General features: G+C 38.6%; 1 protein-coding gene across 1 annotated transcript; it reads right to left on the bottom strand.

The window, feature by feature from the left end:
• Positions 1 to 22,592: 22,592 nt before the first annotated feature.
• Positions 22,593 to 24,702, bottom strand: LOC147638401 (peroxiredoxin-2-like). The gene is made up of 3 exons (XM_086798327.1): positions 24,375 to 24,702; positions 23,094 to 23,173; positions 22,593 to 22,981 (listed from the first exon to the last, which is right to left on the bottom strand). Exons 1-3 carry the CDS (start codon positions 24,527 to 24,529, stop codon positions 22,722 to 22,724), a joined length of 495 nt encoding a protein of 164 aa, XP_086654453.1. The 5' UTR covers positions 24,530 to 24,702; the 3' UTR covers positions 22,593 to 22,721.
• Positions 24,703 to 25,040: the final 338 nt, after the last annotated feature.

The raw sequence follows: 25,040 nt of genomic DNA, 5'->3' as shown, positions 1-25,040 counted from the left end.
TATTGGTTTTTCACGTCTGAATTCTTCTTTGATTTGAATGACATCTTCATAGTAGCCTTGAGCTTTTAGTACCATCACTAGGGTTACCCAACATCACTTAATCTTCCATTCTTTTTCAGGTGTGCACTATTTCTTGACATTTGGGTTGAACATTTTTTTTCTTCAAAACTTCTCAACCATTAATCCATGTGATGCTACCAATTTTTCCAGATCAATCAAACTTTTAGCCATTGCATTCTTAGTTAATCATTCGCTAACTTTAATTCTCATACTTGGCACTAGATATTCCATAGGCATCACTATGTCTACTTATATGCCAACTGGAGCAGTGTGCATATAGTTGCAACTTTGTAAGATGTTCAATAGGCCCAATTGGACCAATGTGTATATAGTTGCAACTTCGTAAGATGTTCAATAGGCCCAAAAAGTGCAATCGTAAGTTTATGTTCCAATCATTTCAACTCGCCTTCAATGGTCTTTGTAAGAATCACACATAAAGTCTTATTAGTGCTTTTAGACTGGCCATTGGCTTGTGGGTAATAAGGCGAGGATTTTTTATGAACCACCAAGAAACCCTTGAGGAGGCACTCAAATATCTTGCTGATAAAGTGTGATCCTAGTTCTAATGGACAACCAAATTTGGAAATGACTTTCTTATACAAGGGTTTAGTTGTACAGCTTTCCTTAAGGCCTTGGCCTTTGCCCATTGGGTGAAAAAGTCAATAACCACAATGATATAACATGCTTGGGTTTGTTATGCAGCACGGACTGATACGTCCTATGATGTCAATTATCCATTTTTCAAAGGGTTGTGTGACTATGAAAGGTGTGACTGGCATTCTATCTTTATGTTGTGATAAATGAATCTTTGACATTCCTCACATCCTTCAATAATTCTATGGTGTAACCAAACATTAGCCACTATAACCCTTTGATAAATCCTATGGCATCACCAAAAAATGGTGTGGCCACTATCTATAATCCTTTGATAAATCCTATGGCATCACCAAAAAATGGAATCCTACTTGGAGAACCTTGTGAGAAGTCACTTCGCTAGCAAAGAGTCCTCCTGCTATTCCAAAGTGTACTTCTTCTGCCCCATCAATTGTTAAGGTGATGCTCTAGCTTGACATGTTATTACATCTTATCTTTGTTCGCAATGGGCGGTCTTACAAAAAATCATAAGCAAGTACTACAATATTTCACCTCTCCATTTAAGTACCAAATCTAACTTGAATAAACAAGCATCTAGAAGGTCATCACCTACATCGATGGCAAGTTTGTCATTGGTAATTTGAGATAAAAGGTTAGCTAAATCATGTTGAGATCCTTTTCTTACAGATCGTTAAATCAAATTCCAAGCGTAACATGATGCAGCGTGTTTACAAGAGATATAATAAGGCCTGATGGCCCACAAAGAAAATAAACTTATTGGCTAAAAGATAATGATATTTCTTCTCCGTGAATCCTTCCTTTTATGTGGTTGTATAATTCATTCTAACATATCTAGTTAGTTGCCTACTAGAAAAACACACATAGTAATCCAATTTGTATTCCCCTGATTGTGCCAATGCACATCTAGTTGGAAAATTAGAAGCATCAATTTGTATATGAAAGATCAAGTCTTAGCTAGCTGCACTAGCAAGATCAATAGGTGCACTAGCCCAATGCCAACACACATCCAATTGCAAAATTAGAAGCATCAATGTGTACAAGTTCCTATTGGGCGGTCTCAAGTAGGTGCACTAACCAGTGCCAACACCCATGCAAATGCAAAACTAGATAAACATCAATGTGTACATTAAAGATCAAGTCCCAATTGGGTGCACTAGCCAATGCCAACATACATCCAATTTCACAATTAGAAGCATCAATGTGTATATGAAAGATTAATAGGTACACTCAAGAGTGCCAACACACATCCACCAACTGTAAAATTAGAAGCATCAATGTGTTCAAAGATCAAGTCCCACTTGGGTGGTCTCAAGATAAGTGGTGTGCATTCTTAATTTCATCATATGTTTTTTGACATTCTTTTGTCCAATCAAAGAGACTACTAGTAGTCAATATAATGGCTTAAAGTTTTAGCATAGAAAATATAATCTTTGATAATACCCAACATGGGGCCCATAAAACTTTGTATGCCTTTATAATTTTTTGGGGTGGTAATTCCAAAGTTTGACCTTTTTTTCTATGGAAATGCCATTCTTGGACATGATGTGGCCTAAGATTCCCCCACATTTACCCAAAATCGATGGGTTCAAGGATATCCGATATAATTAAAACCTTGGCAACACCTTCCTTACATAAGGCCATATGGTCTTTCAATGGGTTCAAGGATATTCGATATAATTAACACCTTAGAAAAACCTTCCTTACGCAAGATAGATGGTCTTTCCATCTTGATTGAGCATACAAGTAATCTATGAAGACTTCTAACCACTTTTGTAAGTAGTCCTTAAATGCAAAGTGCACATCAACCATTGAGATGTGGTAACAGGTGCATTTATTAGTCTAAAGGGCATGACCCTATAGGAAAATGTTCCACCCATCTTGGTAAATGTGGTCCTGTCCTCCTGGTCTTTAGGGTTAATAAACACTTGATTATATATTTTATGTCTTGAGAAACCATCCAGAAGATGTAGGCTTCTTCTTTAGGGGCAATAGTTCTATCTAGGAGACTCTCAAATTTTTATTATTTTTGGGCACAATGACAATGTGAGAAACCCAATAAGTATGCGATAAATGAATCTTGCAGCAACAATAAGTTTATCAATTTTATCCTTTTTTACAATTGTTGGGTAGTTCAAGTTCATTTGGTAAGGCCTTTGTTGGTGGGTTAGGGCTCCTATGATAGGAATGGTATGTTACACTTCTGGTGTGGAATCTCCTTTATATCCATGTATTTCCAAGAAAAGAAATCCTTGAATCCCTTCAAGAGTTCAATTGATTGTTTTTCTTCTTTTTGGGTCAAGTCTTGATCAAGTATTTATTGGCAATGAAAATGGTTTGTGATCCTCATGAGGTTCTGCTATGTTGATCTCTTTAACTTCAATAGGCCCTTCTTATCCCTCTCCGGAGGGTTATGCTCTAAGATGAACTATAATTATCTCATAAAAAGTATGACTTGAAGTGGTTAGGAATTGGTCTTAAATCTGGCTTATCATCATCATCATCATCATTATCATCAGCATCTTCTTCTTCTTCTTTATCCATGATTCTCTTGGCTTCCTTTCAAATGCGGCAAGGCTTTATTTTTCTTTCTTCTTTCAAACTTGGTGAGTCGGGGCTCTATCTTTTCCTCAGGGTTAGCTTTTGTTAGTTCCTCACCATTAGCCACTACTTTTTTTAATTATTTAGTGTGGATAATTCCTCATGTACTTACATGGCTTTGATTTATCTCAACACTACATCAGCAAGTTTTCTCAATAAAATGTCATTCCACCTAGCTTTATAGAACTTTTGTCTCAACCATTTCTTCTTGAGATGTGAATCTTTCGGTTGCTTGTCATTGTTGTTTTCACTTGATGACACACTTTTAGAGTCATTACCAAAAGTTCCAAGGCTCTCTATGTACTTCGTTCCTCTTATTGGTCGAGCCATGTCAATGGTGGGCCCCATAGCACATGCATCTAGTTCCATTAAAGTTAGGGGGACAAAAGGATGCATATTCCCTATCCTCTTTCAAATCGGTCTTTGATCCAACTATTATTTCTAGGTCTACCTTTATAACTTGGGTATCTGTTCTCAAAAAAAAGTGGTATGATGCCCAATCATGCTTGCCTCATGAGTCACGAAAGGTCTACCCAAAATGACATTATATGAATTTGGATTTGGATAAATCTAGGAACACTACCATTCTTCAGTACCTTCCTTGGTTAATTATTGGTTTTCAAGGAGTACGTTCTATCCTCTCCTTAACATCTTCCCACATGGAGTGCTTTGCAAACAATGGCCCTATTGGCATGTTAACAAATGATGAAAGTAACACCATAAGAGTGGCCATATCTTGTGGCCTCTTTCCATGGTAGGGCTTTCTATGTAATCCTCTGGAAAGAAGGATCTTAGGGAAGGAATTTCATCTTCATCTACAAACATCCATGCCATGTAATCATCCCCTCAGTCATGCTTAGAGTTATACTTTTCCTCCCTTTTCTCAAGGATTGGCTCAAGTACATTTAAGCCACTTTCCTTTCCAATTTCATGGCGCAATGCCTTGTGAAAACTAGTCACTTGTATATAAGTTATTTTTGACAGTAAGCAATACACAATCATTCCCTTACAAATAGAATACTTGTGAGCTCTTCTCTTCCCTCTTCTTGCTTACATGTATGCTATTGAATCTTGCTTACTTGATGGATTCATATTATTTGCATGTTTTCCTCTTGTATTAGCTTCCTCGACTTTCCCCTCCTTTTGTGAGAGAGACTCAATTTAGGGTCCTTTACATCAATCTATATAAACAAAACTTTAAATGAGTATTTTGGTAACATTGTAAAGCTTATCCCTAGGCTCCAAAATCTAATGTGATGTGGGTGGTCTCTCTCTCTCTCTCTCTCTCTCTCTCTCTCTCTCTCTCTCCAGATTGGTCAAACCTTAGTTCATGCCCACTCAGGTTCGAATCTTCATTTGAGACCTTCTTCAAAGACCCATATGAGAGTCTCATGCCCCTAACGACATAGAAATTACAAAAAAAAACATTGTTACTTCACGTAATCACATGTAAATTGTGGAGGCAGTTTAAATTTAAATCTTCAAACAAGGTCTAAAACATGGGAATGTGATCTTCCCTTCTAATATTTAGGAATGCAACTTTTGAAAAACTAGTTGTGAGAATGATAAAGCATGCCCATGAAAGACAAAGCATAAGCACATTAGGGATGAAGGTATACAAGTTCCTAAAGCCATATAACTTATCTCCACAAGAGAAATCATGCTCAAGCTTGAAGGATTGATCATGCAAGGCTATAGATCTTTTTGCAAGACAAGACTTGCATTTGCTTAATTTTATCACAAAAGCCTTGTCTTCATAAGAAAACAAGATATTTTATAAGGTGAGAAGAGGTCTATGAATGAAAAATTTCAACCATGCTGAGGACGGGTACTTAAGAGCACACAGAGAAGATGCCGCGGCCCATGAGTGATGTTTCCTAGACATGACTTCCATTTTGCAATTTCATGTCAGATATGTATTGATTGTATAAAGGATAAAAAGGCCATTTCTAGTCATCTTTCACTGTGTATTGATTGTATAAAGGATAAAAAGGCCATGTGAGATATGTATTGATTGTATAAGGATAAAAAGGCCATTTCTAGTCATCTTTCACTGTATACACTTTGTACCTCAATGTTCATTCACCAAAAATCCAGAAATCAAAGCAAAAGAAAAGAGTGGGCAAAGGGGAAAAAAAAAGCAACAAAACCAAACCTTAATAGACATGCCATTGTCATTTCCTAAAGAATCTAGAGATAGTAATAAGGAGATTGTGCACCAACTATGACCATTTTGACCAAATTTGCATATTTTTGAACATTGTTCACACACACACACACACACACACACACAAAAATAACAACAAATCACAAAACTTAGAGACTTTGAGGTTTTTCTTTAGAATATATAGATTTTTTAGCTAAACTATAAGTAAAATACCTCAAATTTTTTAGATTATATGAAATTGAGAAAATAATATTTATAGGTAAAAATCAAAATGTTGCAGGTCCATTGTATATAGCTTGCAAGTTTTATGTGAACTAATTTGGAGTGTTCTTGAGGTTTTAAGCTAGTTTTGGACACACTTTCTAGTATGGCCACTTTGAGTGATCTACTCATTGACTTAGCTTTGATTACCCATGGAACTGGTTTGTAAAAGGGCTATTTGAAGCCTATTTTTGGTGGAGAAAACAAATAAATAACAAAATACTTATAAATATACTACCTCAAGCTTTTGAAGCATGAAGGAAGTGTGAGAACTAGAGAGAGAGAGAGAGAGAGAGAGAGAGAGAGAGAGAGAGAGAGAGAGAGAGAGAGAGAGAGAGAGAGAGAGAGAGAGAGAGAGAGAGAGAGAGAGAGAAGTGTGAGAACTAGAGAGAGAGAGAGAGAGAGAGAGAGAGAGAGAGAGAGAGAGAGAGAGAGAGAGAAATTAATATCCTCAGAGGCCAAATATGACCTATCATTGAACTAAAGTGCAATGATAGCTAGTAGTGCAATAAAAAAAAATAAGAACAAAAGGAAAGCTAGTACAAATTATCTTTTGAGAGACTCGACCCCAGGCAAGAGACTCAGCATGTTTTTTTTGTGGCTTAAGTGTACAGAACTTCTGGATAATGTCCCTTCCTCCTAGTAGATTACCACTTGTTGACTTGTAAATTATAACATTGTTTTTGTCCAACTCAAGGTCCTTGTATAAAAATAATAGCTTACATGTGAGATCCTTCTAATTTTTTAAACTTTTAACATTACAAAACAACTTATAATTTCTTTTTTTTAAGAGAAATAAATTCTTTCACCTTAAAGTAATGTGAATATCAAATATACCTATTCACAATTAATTACAAATTTCAATTCCCTCTTTTTATTTTCTGTCCTCTTCTTCTCCCTCTCTTTTTCTTTTATCCTATGTTGACTCCAAAATTCAATCTCACCATACCTCCTCATTCTCTCATCTGTTTTTGGGTAAATTTTAGATGGAGCTCACAACATACCTCTTCTACATTCTAGTTAAAGTTATATGGAGCTCACAATATACTTCTTCTACATTCTGGTGGGAAATTTTCAGCAAGTTTAGACAGAGATATTCATAGATTTAGTGACATCCATTTAGAAAGCCTCTTATAAATCATAGATGTTGAGCAAGGAGAAAGGTATGAGCCACTCTCATTGTATATAGAGCCATATATATTTTTTATATTTAGTCATTATCTTGACTGAAATTTGGATTAGGGTGTAAAAATATAATATTTTATATGTAGTAGGTGGGGAGTCTCCACATCCATTTTCAACTCATTCTTTGGTTATTTATATGTAGTAGGTGGGGAGTCTCCACATCCATTTTCAACTCATTCTTTGGTTATTTATATGTAGTAGGTGGTGGGGAGTCTCCACATCCATTTTCAACTGATTCTTTGGTTATTTTACTATTGGAATCACATAAAATCAAGTGTTATGAAAGGTATGCAATATTTTTTATCTTTTTGCATTACAAGTGGAAGCATTTGTAATGATTAAGTGCACAATACATTTTTTGCATTACAAGTGAAAGCATTTGTAATGATTAAGTGCACAATACATTTTTTAATCCTCTTATAAAACATGGGCTTCTTTTTATTTACAAGGAGATATTTAACATTATAACTTTAAAGATATATATTGGCAGTATTATTTATTGTTATGTTAGAAAGAAAAGTTAATTTTTTCTAAAGATGTTATATTTTATTGAGAAATATCTTTTACTTTTCTCAGAGGTTTCTTACTTTTTTATATGTCTTTTTTAGAGGTTTCTTACATTTACCTGCTATAATAGATGTCTCACCAAAGGAACTCAAGAAGTAATATTCACTTTTTAACCTCATTTTGAATCTCCACCATACATGAGAGTGGCGAATAAGTGTCATGATGGAGACACAATCCCCCTTTGTGCTAAATGAGTTTTCTAAGTCTTTTATTTGTTCTTTTCTCTTTGATGTGTGTGTGTGTGTGTGTGTGTGTGTGTGTGTGTGTGTGTGTGACAGTTAAAAATAGAGATTAGTTTTCATGTTAACATCTATGCTTTGTGTAAGAGAGAGAGAGAGAGAGAGAGAGAGAGAGAGAGAGAGAGAGAGAGAGAGAGAGAGTAGATACTAAGAGGTGAGTAAGTCCTTCCAAAAAGGTGAAGCAGCTTTCTTTGTGAGAAAGGAAGAGAGAGCTTGAACGACAGGAGCTGGCAAACATGCTGCTTAAGCTTAGAAGGCTTCAAGAGACCTAAGCTTGGAAGCAAGGTAAGTTTCCCATGACTATTGTGTTGCTTGTTTTATGCTCTTTTTCTATGAATGAGGGAGTTCTAGAGAGAGCTAAAATGGGCCATAACATTTTTGGCATCACTATCAAGGAGGCAATTTTTCTTCCTCCACTCTTTTTAGAGCCTCTGCTCCCTTATGCAAGTATCTTTTACCTTAGAGCCATTGTTTTCTAAGCATTTGATCCTTGCATATTCACGCTGTGAAAGTTCAAGTTCTTTATCTTTTGTGTTTTTTTAAATAATTAAAAGATGATTTGAGTCCCATTGAAAGAAAAAATGGATAATTCATGATAGGAAATACACTCATCATCTGAAAATTATTATTGACTAGTTTTTCACATCCACTAATCTTTCATGCCCATGAAAATTATTTTTTATGTCGGTGAAAAATCCTTGAAATTACATCGTGATTCAAGGGATTGCCTTGCCAAATCCTTATCTAAAATAATCTTATCCTTATCCTCAAAAATCTAAGTTTTTCATGCTTTGTGAAAAACTAAAATATTGGTTTTTCACGTCCATGAAAACTTAAAAACTCTGATTAAGGAAAGATTTGTGACTTAAATCATATTTGAATACCAAAGGAAATTATTGTGCATTAATACAAACCTCCAAAATAAAATTCAAGAGTACATAATTTTTCAGTGTCTTTTTTAAGAACTCAAGACTAAGTCCATATTTGGATTATTGGAGTATAGTATATACTTCCTACATTGAAAAAACACAAGTTCCAAGGTAGAGTCATCATTGTGAAAAACTCTAGATTCATCACTATGAAAGAACTCTAGATTCATCACACTGTGAAAAAACTCTAGATTTTTATACCCATTAAAAACCAGACAATTTTTATGTCTTTGTGTGAAAAACTAATTTCTATGGGAAACCAGGAAGTTAATAAAACATTGAACTAGTGTGGTGAGTGGAATTTGGCTTGTCTAGTCCAATTCTCACATACACTTAAGAGAGTGATTGGTGAGGATCTCACTCCAGAAGATAGTGCATGTAACCACCCAGGATCCTCATGTCAATTGAATGTGTGAGGTTTGGTCACTCATGCACAATTGAGTATGTTTGCTTGGAGAGGACTAGAAGCTATTGAAACTAGTAACAAGGAATCTATGGAAAACATTCCAAGAATTGAGGAGAAAGTGAATGAGAGGATTATATATTCTCCGACAAAATCTAATAGCCTTTTGGACTATGTCAAGGGACTATTTGGGTTACACCTAGAGACTGAACAAGAAGCTCGATCATCTAACTATGGTCAAGTAATGATAAAGGATTAATGAATGTTACGTGTAGGAAACTCACTCAAACAATAACACCCCCATCAACATTTGTGCAAGGATAAACTCTTGCTAGTACCTCCCCCAACAACGTTTGTGCAACGTTGAGTGTAGGAAAGTCACTCAAATAATATCTGCCCCATCAGCATTTGTGCAATTATAAATTCTTGCTAGTACCTCCCCCAATAGTATTTGTGCAAGGATAGACTCTTGCTAGTACCTTTGAACAACCATATTTCACTCCACGTATTGGGAGAGATGTTACCATTGCTTTATGACTAGAGAAGCATTCTTTCCTACTATAGAGTAAATGGAAGTAGGGGAAGAAATCAAAGAATCACAACTGCGAATACAAACACTTACTCGCATAAAGTAAGTCTTATGCAAAGAGCCAATCTTGAGTTGTAAAACAATGAGAGACTACAAGCTCTAGAAATAACTGAGTTTCAGCTTAAGCTTCAAGAGGATCTAACTACACAAGCCCGCGATTTTTGGCCCAAACCTTAGAAGAGCCTTTAGAGCCAATCTTAGAAGGCTTAAAGGAGGGTTAGTAGGAGACAACTGTGCAATGTGATGTTGTAGAGCATAATCTTGACATGACGAAAGGGCTAACCTACCAATTGTATAAAAGGGAAGATATTAACAACCTATTGTATGATCCTAAGTTCCTTGTGCATATGCAAACAGTGTTATCACAAAATCACACGAGAACTCTCGTCGAGAAAGTCTAAGAACCACCAATAAAGCACACTCCTATTATGCCCAATTGGGCGTTGAAACCTCCATACATGCTTGACCTAGGAAGGGGGGTGTTCAATCTCATAAGACCTGGTCAAAGACCCAACATAGCTACTCTTCCACTAGGACCAACCTTGCTAATGGCCATAGCTGCCCCAACAGCTACCCCAATTGATCTATTGGGATTGATTGTTGAAATAAGAAGGGGAGTGGCATGAGAACATCTCATGCACCAAGGCCAACACAAAGATACAAAGATTTACAAGTGATCTTTTGAGGCAGCTTGTGAATGAAGATAGATGATATAATGAAGATTTATTCTTTTTCCCTAACGTTAGATAGAAAGACTCACCAATGGTATAGAACCTTAAAGCATGAGAATAAAGTTAATTGCACTTGGCTTAAAGACATGTTTGTGCTAGGTTTTGCACAAAATGGTGATAAATGTGGACCGATAGATGATATAACGAAGATTTATTCCTACCCCTAACATTAGATGTAAAGACTCACCAATGGTATAGAACCTTAAATCTTGAGGATAAAGTTAATTGCACTTGGCTTAAAGACATGTTTGTGCTAGGTTTTGCACAAAATGGTGATAAATGTCGACCGATAGATGATATAACGAAGATTTATTCTTTTCCCCTAACATTAGATGGAAAGACTCACCAATGGTATAGAACCTTAAAGCTTGAGGATAAAGTTAATTGCACTCGGCTTAAAAACGTGTTTGTGCCAGTGGTACAACTTATTAACAATAAGAGCATGAGTTGATGTGAGGGATGATGTAACAAAGATTTATTCTTTTTCCCTAACATTAGATGGAAAGACTCACCAATGTTATAAAACCTTAAAGCTTGAGGATAAAGTTAATTACACTCAGCTTAAAAACATGTTTGTGCCAGTGGTACAAGTTATTAACAATAAGAGCATGAGTTGATGTGAAAGATTGTCTCTTGATTTTAAAAAAAAATTAAAGCTTGAGGATAAAATTAATTACACTTGGCTTAAAAACATGTTCGTGCCAAGTTTTGCACAAAGCGATGATAAGTGGAGTCTAGTGGCACAATTAGCAATAAGAGCATGAGTCGATGTCAGAGATTGTGTCTCTCGATTACAAAATTTTGGCCCTTAGTGTAAACTTCAGGAGGGGTTTCCAACAAGATTAATTATTGTTATGTTTGTATAGGGAGTACGAGACTCAAAAAATGCAAGATCCACTCTTATCTAGATCAACTTCTCTGGACACAAGTTGTAAATGGACATACAATTTGAAGATAACATTTTGGACCCCATCTAGATGAACAACACCTCCATCAATGGATGCACATTCTTGGATCTCAAGTTGTTATAATGACTCTAGAATATGGGAAAAACAAGTAAGCAACATGATTGTTGATGTACTAAGCGTGACCATACTAGAAAAGCTAAAGCTAAAAGATGTAAGAGCATCATCGGGTAACATGTATCTCTCTACCCTAAAGAGAGATAATATATAGAGTGATATGTAGACAGAGTCACATGAACATAGATGAGTGCACCACGACCTAGAAAAGGGCAATCATTAGTGTTTGATATGTAGACAAAATCACTCATCTGTGACCCAAACAAATGCTCTACTATGCTCATTGTCGGTGTCTAGTCTAGACCCGGCACTTGCATAGTTCCAAATCACCTAGTCAGCTCTGGAGGAGACACGACTAATACAACTATGTCCAACATGATAAGTTAATGCTAGTGCACTGGCGCCGCCAATTTGCCTACGCCAAGGGAGTTAGTTAATTACGATAGCGTGCCAAGGTTAGCTCCTGCACCTATTGAGATCTTAGCTCCTGATTTTGTTTTTAGATAGGAGTCTCTTCCTTCCTCCAGAAACGAATGACCTTAGACCTCGACTCTAGTTAGAAGACATGTTTAAGCAAAAAACACTGATGCAATGTAGAAACCATATAGGATTGCATGGTATGAAGAACTACACCAATAATCACTGTATATCAGAGTCAAGGCTTCACTCAAAGTACAATGCACTAGTTCACAGTTGACACTCCCTATCCTCTCCTCTTGATAGTGTTCCTATTTTCCTTTTACATCATCTCGGGTACTACCCGTTGGCAAGATTCAGTTACAAGGTTATTACAAGAAAGTTGTTGCTCAACAGATACACAAGATGGCAAGACTGGGCACCGGCTGGTGGTTGGATGACCCCCAACACCTAGCAATCCTCCACAGTGGACGTTGGGTTTGCAGAGAAGCCCACATGGTTTCTTGTTATTGTCCTCCTAGCTGCTTCCATCCTTTGAAAGTTCAAAACCTTATTTCCAAAATCCGGATCTTATTCCTAAGGCCTATTCCAGCCCCCTTCTTCTGGTCCTTCTTCTGTGGCAAGGCCCCTAGAGATAAATTTAATTGGCTTGTCCTGGGTATACCTAGGCTCGTAAGCCCTCTTCCTGTTGCTTACTCTTGCATGGCCGACCCTTGTCCTTTCATCCACCCTTCGAAATTGTATGTTGATGGGCTTGGCCTAGGGGTACTTCTTCTTGGCCCTTTTCATTACCTTGATGGCCATCCCCATAACAAAAGCATGTGGCTCAGTTAGCTCTGGGAGGATGGAAACATTCTCGAATACTGTCTGCTCAAGCTCTCTTGACCTCCTTCTTCCCCCTTGACTCCACTTTAACCCATGGGGTGGTCTACCCGTTGGTTCCAGACTGGGTCTTCTTCTTTCTCTTTCTGCGAGGAGACTCCGTTGGGTCGAGGGCCATGCATGAGATGTTTCCTACTCACCCGGATCTGCGAGTCATGAGATTCCACCACTTTCCCGAATAGCCCGGGATCCGAATGAGGGGCTTCTCTTGTGTGTGCTGACTCCCTTGCCTGCAAGTTGCACTAGCCTTGTTTCTCCATGCTCTCGTCCAACTGGTTCATGAAATCTGTGATTTCATTCTAGTTGGATGGTTGAACGGACCCCGCTTGTTTTTAGCTGCCATGAATTAAACTCCTCATGTGTTTGAGGACCGTCTTCTTGAAGAATTCCATGCTTCTTTTCCCCTTCTCCCAGAGCCTTTGCTACATCTCTTCCTTCTTTGCCTTCTCCCTTTTCGCCCACTCCTGGAAGTCTTCGATCGTCTTTTCTTTATTTTGCACTTCTGTGGCATGAGCCTTCCTCATGGCTTCTACTTGCTCATTTCTTCTCTTGAGATCGACCTTGGATGACTTCAATTCTTCTGTGTGTGCTCTTCTTAAGTCATCCAACTGCTCCTGTCTCTTCTTTAGATCGGCATGAGATGTTAGACTGACATTCAGCTCATTAACTATCATTTTACCGCCTTTTGCTCTTGTCACCCTTGATGGAGCTGTTTCGGCTTCCTTCTTGAGCGATTTTATTGTCTCCCCATCTTGTCTTTGTTGCTCCTTATATTCCTCCACTAGCCCTTTGTATTCCTCAATATGGGCACTTCGGGGCAGCTTCATCGTTGGCCCTTTCTTCTAACTTTTTATTGGCCACCCACGCATGCTATCACAACTCATCATCGGGGATTATGTCAATAGATGTTCCTTTGTAGATCACCAGCTCCTTCCCTTTCCCCTCCGAGTGCTCTGCCAATTTCTTACCACTCCCCTTTAAGAGTGTGAAGTGATTTTTCCATGCCTCCATCTCTACTTTCAGCTGCTCAATTTGTGACTGCAACTCTTTTCCCTTAGCGACCCCATCCCCTTCGCTTCCCGCTTCCAGGCTTTTCTGGCTGTCTTCATCGGTCGCCATTGCTCCTGTTAGCTGCATTCTTGTTGGCTCTTCGGAATCTGAATTTTTGGTCCCTCTGTCGTTCGGATTCCTATCTTGAGTGGAGGGGGAGCTATTTGTTTGCAAGTTAGTGTGGGGGCTTGTGTAAGATTCCTCCCTCCAGCTTTTGAGGTGTAAAGGATTAAGAACCTCCCTTTCTGATCTTGTAATTATTCCCCTCTCTGAAATAAAAGAAAGATCCTATTTTATCCTATTTTGGCTTGGAGAGAGAAAATGTCTAGAGAGAGATAATCCAAAATTGAGATATTTTTGGATATAAAAATCCTCCTAGTGTCTAAAATGGTTTCCCCTGAAACAGAAATTAAAAAAGAACTTTGCAATGTGCAATTGGAATTAATTAAAAATATGTATAAAGGACCTTAGCCTAAGGGTCTAGATTTCCAGAAATTTTTGGATTATGGTCCAATTAAGGTTTCTATGGACCAATTGGATTAATACAAGTGTGGGGAGGAGATAAATCCAATGAATAAAAGAAAATACCCAAAAATGAGTAAATGCCCACATAAGATGAAGAGTTGACTGAGTACAAGGTTTATTAGTTAAAAACTATGAGATATTACTAAAAAATGAGATATTTTGGTATAATGATACATTTTTGACACCTTGGTAAGGAGAAGAGGGGACTTCAAGGAGGCGCCTATTTCACACATGTGGTGGAGTTTTTAACTCAAAAAAATTGTGATATTTGTATCCCTCCTCTCTCCTGGATCAAACCAAATCAAAAGGGAGCCAAACTAGGTCCAAATCTTGTCCAAATTCAGTCAAACTGAACCTGGAAAATTCTAGAACCTAGTTGGACTTTGTTAGAGGCCTCCCTCACCTATAAATAGATTCTTAGTCTTTTGTAAAAAAAATATGTGAACTATACCATGCCAGTATTATACTAAAATAATGATATTTTTTATTATCCCTTAAAAATCCTCTACTTTTGGAGAGAGTGGAGCCTCTTTCTCTCTTCAACCATCCTTGGAGCTTTCCTTTCAACACACAAACCAATTGATTGGTTGGGGGCTTCTTCTATGATAGAGAAGCAAGCAAAAACAAGAGGTAAAGTGTAATTTTATGGTTTTTCTCTACTATTCTCAATGTTTTCACTTCTCAACCCCTCTCAAACTTGAGAAGTTTCTAAATTAAGTGTTTATAATGCAAATCAAGCTTTTCTTAAGAGTTGTAATGAATAATTAAGAAAAGTTTACATTTATGCTTAATTAGGATGCTTTTTATGTTTATCTCTCTCTCCCCCAAAGAATGATCATTCCTATGACCAATTCTTTATTCAAATGATGCTTCTCATGGATAAATTCTCAATTCACAAATCAAACTCTAGGCTTGTGAAGCTAGAGGTTAAGTAAATGATTTTTTTATACTTATATGCTAGTAAATTATGGTAATATTATGAGTTAAATCCATAAATTGGATTTAAGGTTGAAAGATAGTTATACTATCATAATTACATTACTAAGTCTTATTCTTTTCAGAAATATTGAAAATTATTAGTAATAGCAGCGGAGCTATGGCAAAATTTTTAAGAAATTGATACATAATTCATTCTTATGCATAACTTGAAAAGAGGACTTCCTACCATATTCTAGGATTGAATATCCTAGGCTAAAAGAATGATTTTCATCACATTCAATGGAAAACTAATTTTTAAGGTTTATGTATAATTAAATAATTAAGAAAAGAGAAAAATATGGTAATTTTATTTAAATGATAAAAGAGAAATTTCCATGACATTTAGAATTCAATCATTTAAATAGGAAAAGTGGAATTATTAGCATATTGGAATTAATGGATGTTTTATTTAAATTCAAAGATGAATTTTAGATAAATTTATTTTATGCATAAAAATATTTAAATGATAAAAGAGGAATTCCCTGGACATTTGGAATTCAATCATTTAAATGGGAAAAGTGGAATTCTTAGCATATTGAAATTAATGGATATTTTATTTAAATTTAAAGATAAATTTTAGATAAATTTATTTTATGTATGAGAAATATTTAAATGATAAAAGAAGAATTTCTATGACTTTTGGAATTCAATCATTTAAATATTTAAAGTGAAATTCTTAGCATATTGAATTAATGGATATTTTATTAAAGAAAAGAGGAATTTTAGATAGATTTATTTTATGGTAAAAGAGGAATTCCCATGACATTGGAATGCAATTAATTAAATGCAAAAAGAGGAATTCCCATGGTATTTGAGATCCAAGAAATTAAATGGGAAAAGGAGGAATTTTTAATATAATTCAATTTATGAATATTTATCAAAAGTAAAAATATGGGTAGAATTGATTTTTGTAAATCCCATGAATTCTTTTATTCAAAAGAGGAATATTGAATATAATTAATTTGAGAAATTGAGAAAGAATATGGAAATAGTCGTTGAGAAAAAGAACCTTTATCTAGGCCAAGCAATTGGCAGAAATTTAGAAAAAGTCCCATTATCGGTATCGAAGTAGGAAAAGCTATTAAATGAGAATAGATGTAAATGGGATGCGATAAGATGTAAATGGGATGTGATAGAATGTGAATGGATGTGATAAGATGTGAATGGGATGTGATAGGATGTGGTGTGATGAAAATGAATGTGGATGAGATGTGAAGTAGATGGATGTGGATGTGGATGTGGATGATGAGATAAGAGGATATGTGAAAGGGTGAGATGGGAAGTAAATGGATGTGGATGTGTATGTAAAAGAATGTGATGTAAACGGATGTGGATGTGTATGTGAAAGAATGTGATGTAAACGGATGTGGATGTGTATGTGTATGTGAAATAATGTGATGTAAATGGATATGGATGTGTATGTGAAATAATGTGATGTAAATGGATATGGATGTGTATGTGAAAGAATGGGATGTAAATGGATGTGGATGTGTATGTGAAAGAATGTGATGTAAAAGGATGTAGATGTGAAAGTGATGTGGATGTGGATCAGATGTGATGTGCTGTAAAGGGATGTGGATGTGAATGTGATATGGATGAGGATGAGATGTGATGTAATGTAAAGAGATGTGGATGTGAATGAAATATGATGTGATGTGAATATATGTGGATGTGAAGTGATAGATGTGAATGTATGGATAGATGTGGATAGTCGTGCATGTGAATAATTGGATGGATGTGGATGAATGAGATGGGATGTGTATGAATGAGATGGGATGTGTGTGAATGAGATATGATGTGGATGTGATATAATGTAATGTGGATGGAATGAATGAGATATGATGTGGATAGATGTAGACGTGATGTAATATGGATAGAATGTATGTGATGGAATGGGGATATAATGAATGTGATGAATGTGAGTGGATGTGATGTGATGTGTCGGGATAAGTGTGAATGGGTGAGATGTGATGTGATGTAAATTAAGATAGATGTGAATGGATGATATGTGATGTGAATGGATGCGATGTGATGTGAATGAATGAGATGTGATGTGATATGATGTAAATTGGGATAGATGTGAATGGATGATATGTGATGTGAATGGATGTGATGTGAATCGGGGTAGATGTGAATGAATGAGATGTGATGGGATGTGAACCGGGATAAATGTGAATGAATGAGATGTGAGGTGAAATGGATGTGATGTGATGTGGATTGGGGTAGATATGAATGGATGAGATGAGAATGAATGTGATGTGGATATGGGTAGATGCGAGTGGATGAGATGTGATGAGTATAAATATGGAAAGATGTGATGAGATGGAAAATTATGTGATTGATGAGAATGGATGAAGGATGATGGGAATACATATGAGTGGACTTGCATTAAGTAATGTGGATTGATGTGGAACAATGTGGAAAGACGAGAGTTCGTTATAGAAACTGTATTTATGACCTATTTTTAAATGACTGTTTTATGTCAAGAATGCTAGGGAAGCATTTTGACCGTCTTGTGAATGAGGTCGTAGAGACCTAACTGATAAAGTTCCAAGTGCAAGTTTCTTCCTTGATCTGACCAAGTGACTTACAGGTTAAGTTGGATCAGTTTGGTTAGATAAGGCTCTTGACTACGTTAGAGTAAAAATATCATGGAGGAATCGCCCGTTCTTTCTGGGCGAGGAAAGTTTTTTCGGGTTCGGTTTTGGAAGAACCGAGGGATTAGTCTCTTGTCTGGATATCCGTGGACGAGGCCCCGAGTGAGAGGCTCTGCCCCGCGCAAGAAGTGCTACTTCCGCTGCTAGCACCCTCGAATTCATTGCGCGGAGGGGGCAGGGATCTTTCAGCTTGCATGGCCACTGTTAACTTTCTCAAGTATTCCCCCCACACCTCCTTTAAGTCTTCGATGGCATGGTTCCCCCATTGCTCCATTTTCTCTGCCTCCAGCTCGGGGAACTCTTCGACGTCGAGAACTGCCAGGCTTCTTCGACGTCGAGAACTGCCAGCCTAGCTTCCACCTTGACCAGCTCCATTTTATCCTTGTCTGCCCTAGCCTATACTCTCTTATGATCCTTAAATGTTCTTCTCTAACCATGTTCACTTGGCCTTGAGCCCTTGCTTGTCCTTACAATAGCCATGTCCACCTCCTCTTGTAGCTACATGTTTGTTTGTTCTTTCCGAACCAAGGCTTTCCTCAGCACGACCATTTCTTGTTTTGTCTCTTCATCCGCCTTTTGGAGCCTTGCTAACTGTCTTTGCATTTCCTCCATCCAACCTACTTCCATTCTTCTTCTTCTTATCTCCTCCTGGAGCGGTGTTTGTTGACCTCTCGATTCCTGGATTGTGGCCTCCTTTTGCCTGACTTCCGCTTGTAACGTAGTTATTTCCTTGCCCCCATTTGTTATACACCTCTACAAATAATTCAGGCTCCCCTGTACCCAACCTGTGTGAATTTTCCAAAAAAATGGCAGGACAGGGTGTAGAGGGCTCTGCCTATGATTTCTCGAGGTGGATGGGCTCTGTCACTACGATCCCCTTCTGTTCTTGTCCCAGGTTAGAGGTCATGTGGCAATGCTTTCTTTCTATATCTACATGCATTGATTTGAGGAGGCTTCCTACTGCTGTTCCTTGAGCTTGTGCGAGAGGATGGACTTCTTGATTCTGGCAAGATCCTCCTTGAGTTCTCTTCTGCTCTCGTTTTTCCTTTCTTCCCCCTTCTTTTCTCCAAACTCAAACGCCCTCTTTCTTCCGAACGGCATCTGTCTTGAGCTTACCTCTTCCTGAGTCCTTACATCAGTCTCTTCCTTGTTCTCTATGCTCTTCTTCTGGCCTGCTTCCTCCTTCTTGTCCTTTTCTTCCTCTCCTACCTGTGCTTTAAACAATGGTGTTATGTAGGGGAAAATTTTTGTCCTAGTGTTCGAGCGATTGACTTTTCCAATCTGATCCTTGATATTATTGTACAGGTCCTCCACCTAGGCCACTTTTGTTCCTACTTCTGCTGCTTTCACTAGTCCGTATGCCTTTCTAGACATGCAGTACGACTTGTGGGTGAGATTGATCATCTCCACCATGAAGCACATATGCTTCTGTCGTTCCTCGTCTGGTGTCCTTGTGTGTGATTTTGAATTCCTTTGCCTTGCCTTCTAGAGGGCCGAATTCCTTGATGAGGTCCTCATCCTTCGCTGCCTTGACTTCATCCTCACCTTCTACCGAAAGCCACGTAGAGGGGATTAAACGCCTTCTTCTCACCCAATGGGAGTGTGATGGTATCTGTTTTCTGTAGTTGCTCTGCTACCTTGTAATTCTATTGGATCTCCTCCCAGGGTAGCTCCGCAAACTCCTTGAGTCCCATTGTTTCCAGTCACTATGCATGTTTGTTGACCTCCTTGTATAATGTGGATGACAAGGGCTCTAACTCTAGCACCATGTCTTCTTCTTCTTCATCAAGAACGCTAGGGATGCTTGGAAGAAAGAAAAAAAGCGAGCAGGGTTTAGCAGGAGGAGAGCAGGAAGAGAGTTACAAGCACAAGGTAATTTTTGAAAATTGATTCGGGAGCTATGCGTTTGATGGAGAGGCATTTGGCCCATTGCCGTGAGGTGCACTCCTTCCACAGACACTATATGTCCCAAGAGAGATCCACTGGTTACATCGAAGGCACACTTGGCTGGATTTAGGCTCAGTCTAGCTCTCCTGCGCTTTTCTAGGCACATTGTGAGGTGTGTAATGTGTTCTTCTTTCTTCCCAAACACACTGAATTCATCCACAAACACTCTCATGAAAGTGGTTAGATATTCATAGAATATTTCCTGAACCATCCTCTGGAATGTAGCAGGAGCATTTTTCTACCCAAATGTCATCACATGGGAGGCGAATGCTCCCCATTCTGTTACAAAGGCAGTTTTTATTTATCTTCCTCGACCATTCACACTTAATTGTACCCCCTAAATCCATCCAGTAAAGAATATGTTTCATGCCCCGCTACTACATCCAGCAAGGAATCAATGAAAGGCAATGGGAACGGGTCAGATATAGTGGAAGCATTTATCTTGCGGTAGTATGCACACCCTAAGCTTTCCATTCTTTTTTGGAACAATGAATATCGGTGAGACAGCCATGCCGCCCAATCCACAGGATAGATGAACCCCACCTTTAATAAGTTGTCAATCTCTTCCTTCACCTGTTGTTACAAGAAAGTTGTTGCTCAATGGATACACAAGATGGCAAGACTGGGCACTGGCCGGTGGTTGGATGACCCCCAACACTCATTGTATGTGTTTAGGAATCATGATACCACCATGTAGGTTTCCTCAACTACAATCAATAGCTCAATTGCCTGCACCAAGGCAATCTTTAGCACCACATGATCATGCTAATGCAACTCTACTGGCTAGTATAACAAAATGTGCAAAACTATCTAAGGGGTATGTATAGAGAGTATCCAACATACCTATACCACCAACGGTCTAACCATTGCAACCGCCTTCCCCTACGCTAACACTAGTCAATCAGGTTTTGACCAAAGAACCATTACAAGAAAGTGAATATCCCAAAGTTAAACAATGACTATTATCCACGTGATATTGTGCTTGACTTCTACGTTATGCAAGGAGCCACACCAATACCAATATTTCAAACCATTGGCCAATGGAAAGGACGAGACATAAACTCAATTGTGATAAGGAGGGCCCCAACACAATGCTTCTATTTTCAAGGACCCCACTGAGTGGCAAAATTCCTACTCGAGGTAGGTATGCTAGTTCAACTACAAGCTCCTATGCAAATAATGAGTGGTCCACCTTATACATGTTCTAGATTTGGTGTAGACCACCTTATTAAAGATTGTCCATATAAATCAAACACAGAGGCATCAAGAACTTCTACCATACTGGTCAACCAAATTCTATTACTATTCTTAAGCATGTATGTACATGGAGTTCGTAGACTTTTCCTATTTGACATTAAGCACAAGATAAGGCCGCTTTATATGGTCCAACACCATCTTACAAAAGATACACCTTACGGTAGATCGGACCAGTGAAACCATGTTAACAATTAACAATGATTTTCCTTATGAATGAAAGAGCAATAAAGCCATCATCCTCTAGATCATTCTCCAACAATTTCATGCACTTCTCTTAATTGTTATGACTGCAACCTCCTCCATTTCAACCTTCCTAAACTAACAATCTCCACATGCCCCTCTTCCACATTTAGGTATCGATGTTGTACCACAATAGCTTCACTCAATTGTGTGTGCATGAAAGAGAGAAACAGAGACAGAGAGAGAGAGTCCTTTGGCTTGGATGATGGCAATGATATCTTGTACATTAAGACAAGGGAAATAATGCAATTAGCTTTCAAACAAAAGCTCAAAACACAAAGGTGAAACTGGGTGATTTAATCCTCACAAGGCAATAGCTTGTGGCCTTCAACTTCTATATTTCACCTTGATATGGCTAGTGATTCTAACCTTTCCTACCCTCGAGTCTGAGGAGCCCAGAGAATTTGTGGTCAATTCTTGCTCAGATTTACAATGACTTCTGACTCATGGGACTCACTGTATATTCACAACGCTAACTCTACTGAACCTAGTAAATCTAGCGTGTCTGTTATCTTACATTGAATCCATGTGCACCCAGTCAACTGACGAATTAGTGGGCACTGACCCTCCCTCTGTATATTCACCACACTAACTTCACTGTGATAAGGTTGAGACCTAGAATATCGATTGTTTCTGTTGCGTCTTGCATTGGACTGGCTAAATAACACATACCAGCACAAAATACTAATCACATAGAAGTATGAAATGCTGGCACCGCGGACTGATGGAGGTAAATCATAGCACACCAACTCGAAACGATTGAGAAGCAATACTGGAGTGCAGAAAAGTATGCAACCAGGGTATCCAGTCATAACTCCCATCACTCAAAACAACTGCTGGGGTAAGGGCGCAACCCTAGTTTGCCAAATGGCACAAAGATATCTTACAGTGCACACAAAATTGCAGCATTCGTCTCATGAGTGAGAAAGGGAATGAAGCCTACTTTGGTTAGGCACCACCCAGAGGCTTTTGCCACCACCTGCCAAAACACAAGATAAGTTGGCTTTTGCTCCATTAAATCGAAGGCAACCTTTCGTCGCACATTAGCAACTGAAGCAGCCAGAAGGATATTCAAGACCATGACAAGCTGAACATCAATACAAGCTCTGGTAGACCTTTACCCCCTCCCTCTTCAAACATGAAGAAAGGCAGGGGGAGGGGAAGGGGGCAGGATTAAGCGGGTAGGGAACAATAGAAACTTTTCAAGCCTCGATGAACAATGATAGTAGTTCAATCATTAGGCTTTTGAAAAAAAGCATAACATTGGACACAATCCTCAAAGATAGCATGTATTAAAAACCCCAATATTGAACAGTTCCGTACGTTATTTTGTCAGTTCCATTGGCCTTAAGTTATTTTGTCCCAGATAGTACGATTTTCCATCTACCAACAAGCATTGATCTCAAGCTTCTAAAGCTTTGAGCATATCCTCAGCACTGGACACAGAAAACTCTCCTCCTTGCTCAATGTTGGCAACTTTCACAACAAGGTTGTCTACTAGCAGTGCAAAGCGCCTTGATCTGATTCCTAAGCCTTTCTCACTGAGGTCAAGTTCCAAGCCCAGAGCATGGGTGTACTTTGCGGAACCGTCAGCCAACAACAAAACAGAGTCATTGTTTGGATACGTTTTTCCCCAAGCCTTAACCACAAAAGGATCATTCACTGTAAATCAAACAGACAAGGTTAAGTATTATGGAATAAAACAAGGACAATAAGGTGATAAAAGAGCTCAACAATCTGCCACTGGTGGCTAGGACTGGTAACAACAGGTTACCTGTTAAGCAGATCAGTTCATCGACACCCTTGCTCTTGAACTCCGCAGCTTTCTCAATGAAACCAGGGACATGCTTTAAGCTGCACAGCAACAAAAAATTCAAGGAGCTTAATTGTCAAGACTTAAACCAACTACCTTGTTCTCCGTATCCAGAAATAGCAATAAAGAAAGGAGACCAAAAAAAGCCTGGCATCGACAACCTTGCTCTAAAACAAAGTATCCACATCAACTTTGCACAGATTTGGCAATACAGGACTGGCATTGCACTTCAAATATAACATCGCTTCATTGGCTTCTCTCCTCTTACAAAGCATTCTTGTGCAATTTCTAGGCAAAAAATTACCTCTTCTCCTTCCCTTCCCCACGGAGAAGGAAGATTCTTTTCCTGTCCCACCATCCTGAGATCCTGTTGCTACTCTATTTCTTTTTCCGATTCATCATGCCTAATTCATACTATGAGTCACATCATCCCATACACAAGACATTGGTTCATTGAACTAGGTGCACTCATAAAGACATGTCCATGTGATAGAAAATAGATTTGCAAGATCATCCTACCTAGGTATACATCATACTGTGATTTGGAAGGTTTTGAATTTTAGGAGTTAGGCTGTCATAGCCGGCAGATTAGGTGCTTGTGGAGAGACTATATATGACAAATACATGAAAATTGAAACAGCCCCACATGAACGACTCAGAGAATTATCACCAAGTTGACGTTGAAGTGAGGTAGGGTATTTTCAAAGCTACTCCCAGCTAGCTCGAAGCAGCCAAAGACAACTTCCCCAAAGCACCGGGGTTTAGTTCTGGCTGAGGCCATGGCAGGGTTAGATGCAAACATCATTCCAAGAGGCACTATACTCATGAATCATCACTGGGATCGATGGAGTCTTCGCATACTTCAGCCATCTACCCACCAAAAGTGGTGGCTGCAGTGGTGGCCACAACACACCTTCCCGGAGGTGAAGGTGGTTGTTGATGTAGGCCATACCCTTAGGGTGGTTACAGGCGACCCATAGGGTAGTTGGCAAATGCTCATTGGGTTTATCCATAATTAGGAGAAGATCGGCGAACCCCGTTGCCGTATGCTTCCCCCATCCTGTGGACATTCTTTCTCATCACTAACTTGGCAACTGAATCTTTTCCCCAAGATGCACAAGATGACCTGTGTGCATTAAAAGGCCCAAGGAGCACATCATATGGGATATCCCCAGCAAATACATATTACCCTCGGGGAGCAGCTGTGATTTGAATGGTTGATCCATGATCTGAGAAGAATACCTGCAAGTGGGCGTGAAAGCACCGGGGACGCCGAAGACGATGACCTTCTTGCCGGCCGCGATGGAGTGGATGGACACCTGCTGTAGCTTGTCCTCTGCGTCGAAGTAGGCCAGGGCGCCGTCGGGCAGAGGATCACCCACTGCGATGGGAGCCATGGTACTTAATCTGCAGAAACTACCCGTGAAGCTCTGAAAACCTAAAATTGCGAACAGAAATGCGCGAGACACGTACACGCAGAGCTTCTCAAGAAAGGGAGGAAGAACTAGTTACAACCTTCGTTTTACTACACTCTTTTACTCGTACGTAGCTGATAACTAGAACTTGACCTAGAATGCTCTTCTCCTTGCACCTATGCTTTGTCAACTTACTTTGAAAGAACTTGTGTCTTTTCATTTATGTATAAACATCTTGAAGCGCATTCAAGATGGACACTACAACCCATACCATTCCTACATCACGTCCTCTTTCTCAAGGTTATATGAACAGCTTATAGAGCTCGAACGCGCATGAACACCGACCCTATGATGAATCGATGGACATCGATAGAGATCTCGGCGCACATCGCAAGGTAGATAATTCCAAATTCATTACCACATTTGAATCTGAGTTACACATCATTCATCAAGCCATAGGATTTTTGTGCTCATTTTTGTGTGAGTGAAGTTT

Source organism: Cibotium barometz, chromosome 5, assembly GCF_041138505.1.
Source record: "Cibotium barometz isolate CiBa-2024 chromosome 5, ASM4113850v1, whole genome shotgun sequence".
NCBI classification, from domain to species: domain Eukaryota; kingdom Viridiplantae; phylum Streptophyta; class Polypodiopsida; order Cyatheales; family Cibotiaceae; genus Cibotium; species Cibotium barometz.
This window is presented reverse-complemented; position numbering and strand designations above follow the sequence as displayed.

Excerpts from the sequence above, each read along its gene's own strand:
- LOC147638401 (XM_086798327.1), bottom strand. The coding sequence starts at position 24,529 with ATGGCTCCCATCGCAGTGGGTGATCCTCTGCCCGACGGCGCCCTGGCC. Across the intron at positions 23,174-24,374 it reads GCTTTCACGCCCACTTGCAG|CTTAAAGCATGTCCCTGGTT; the intron begins GTATTCTTCTCA and ends GTTGCTGTGCAG. Across the intron at positions 22,982-23,093 it reads TGAACTGATCTGCTTAACAG|TGAATGATCCTTTTGTGGTT; the intron begins GTAACCTGTTGT and ends TTTGATTTACAG.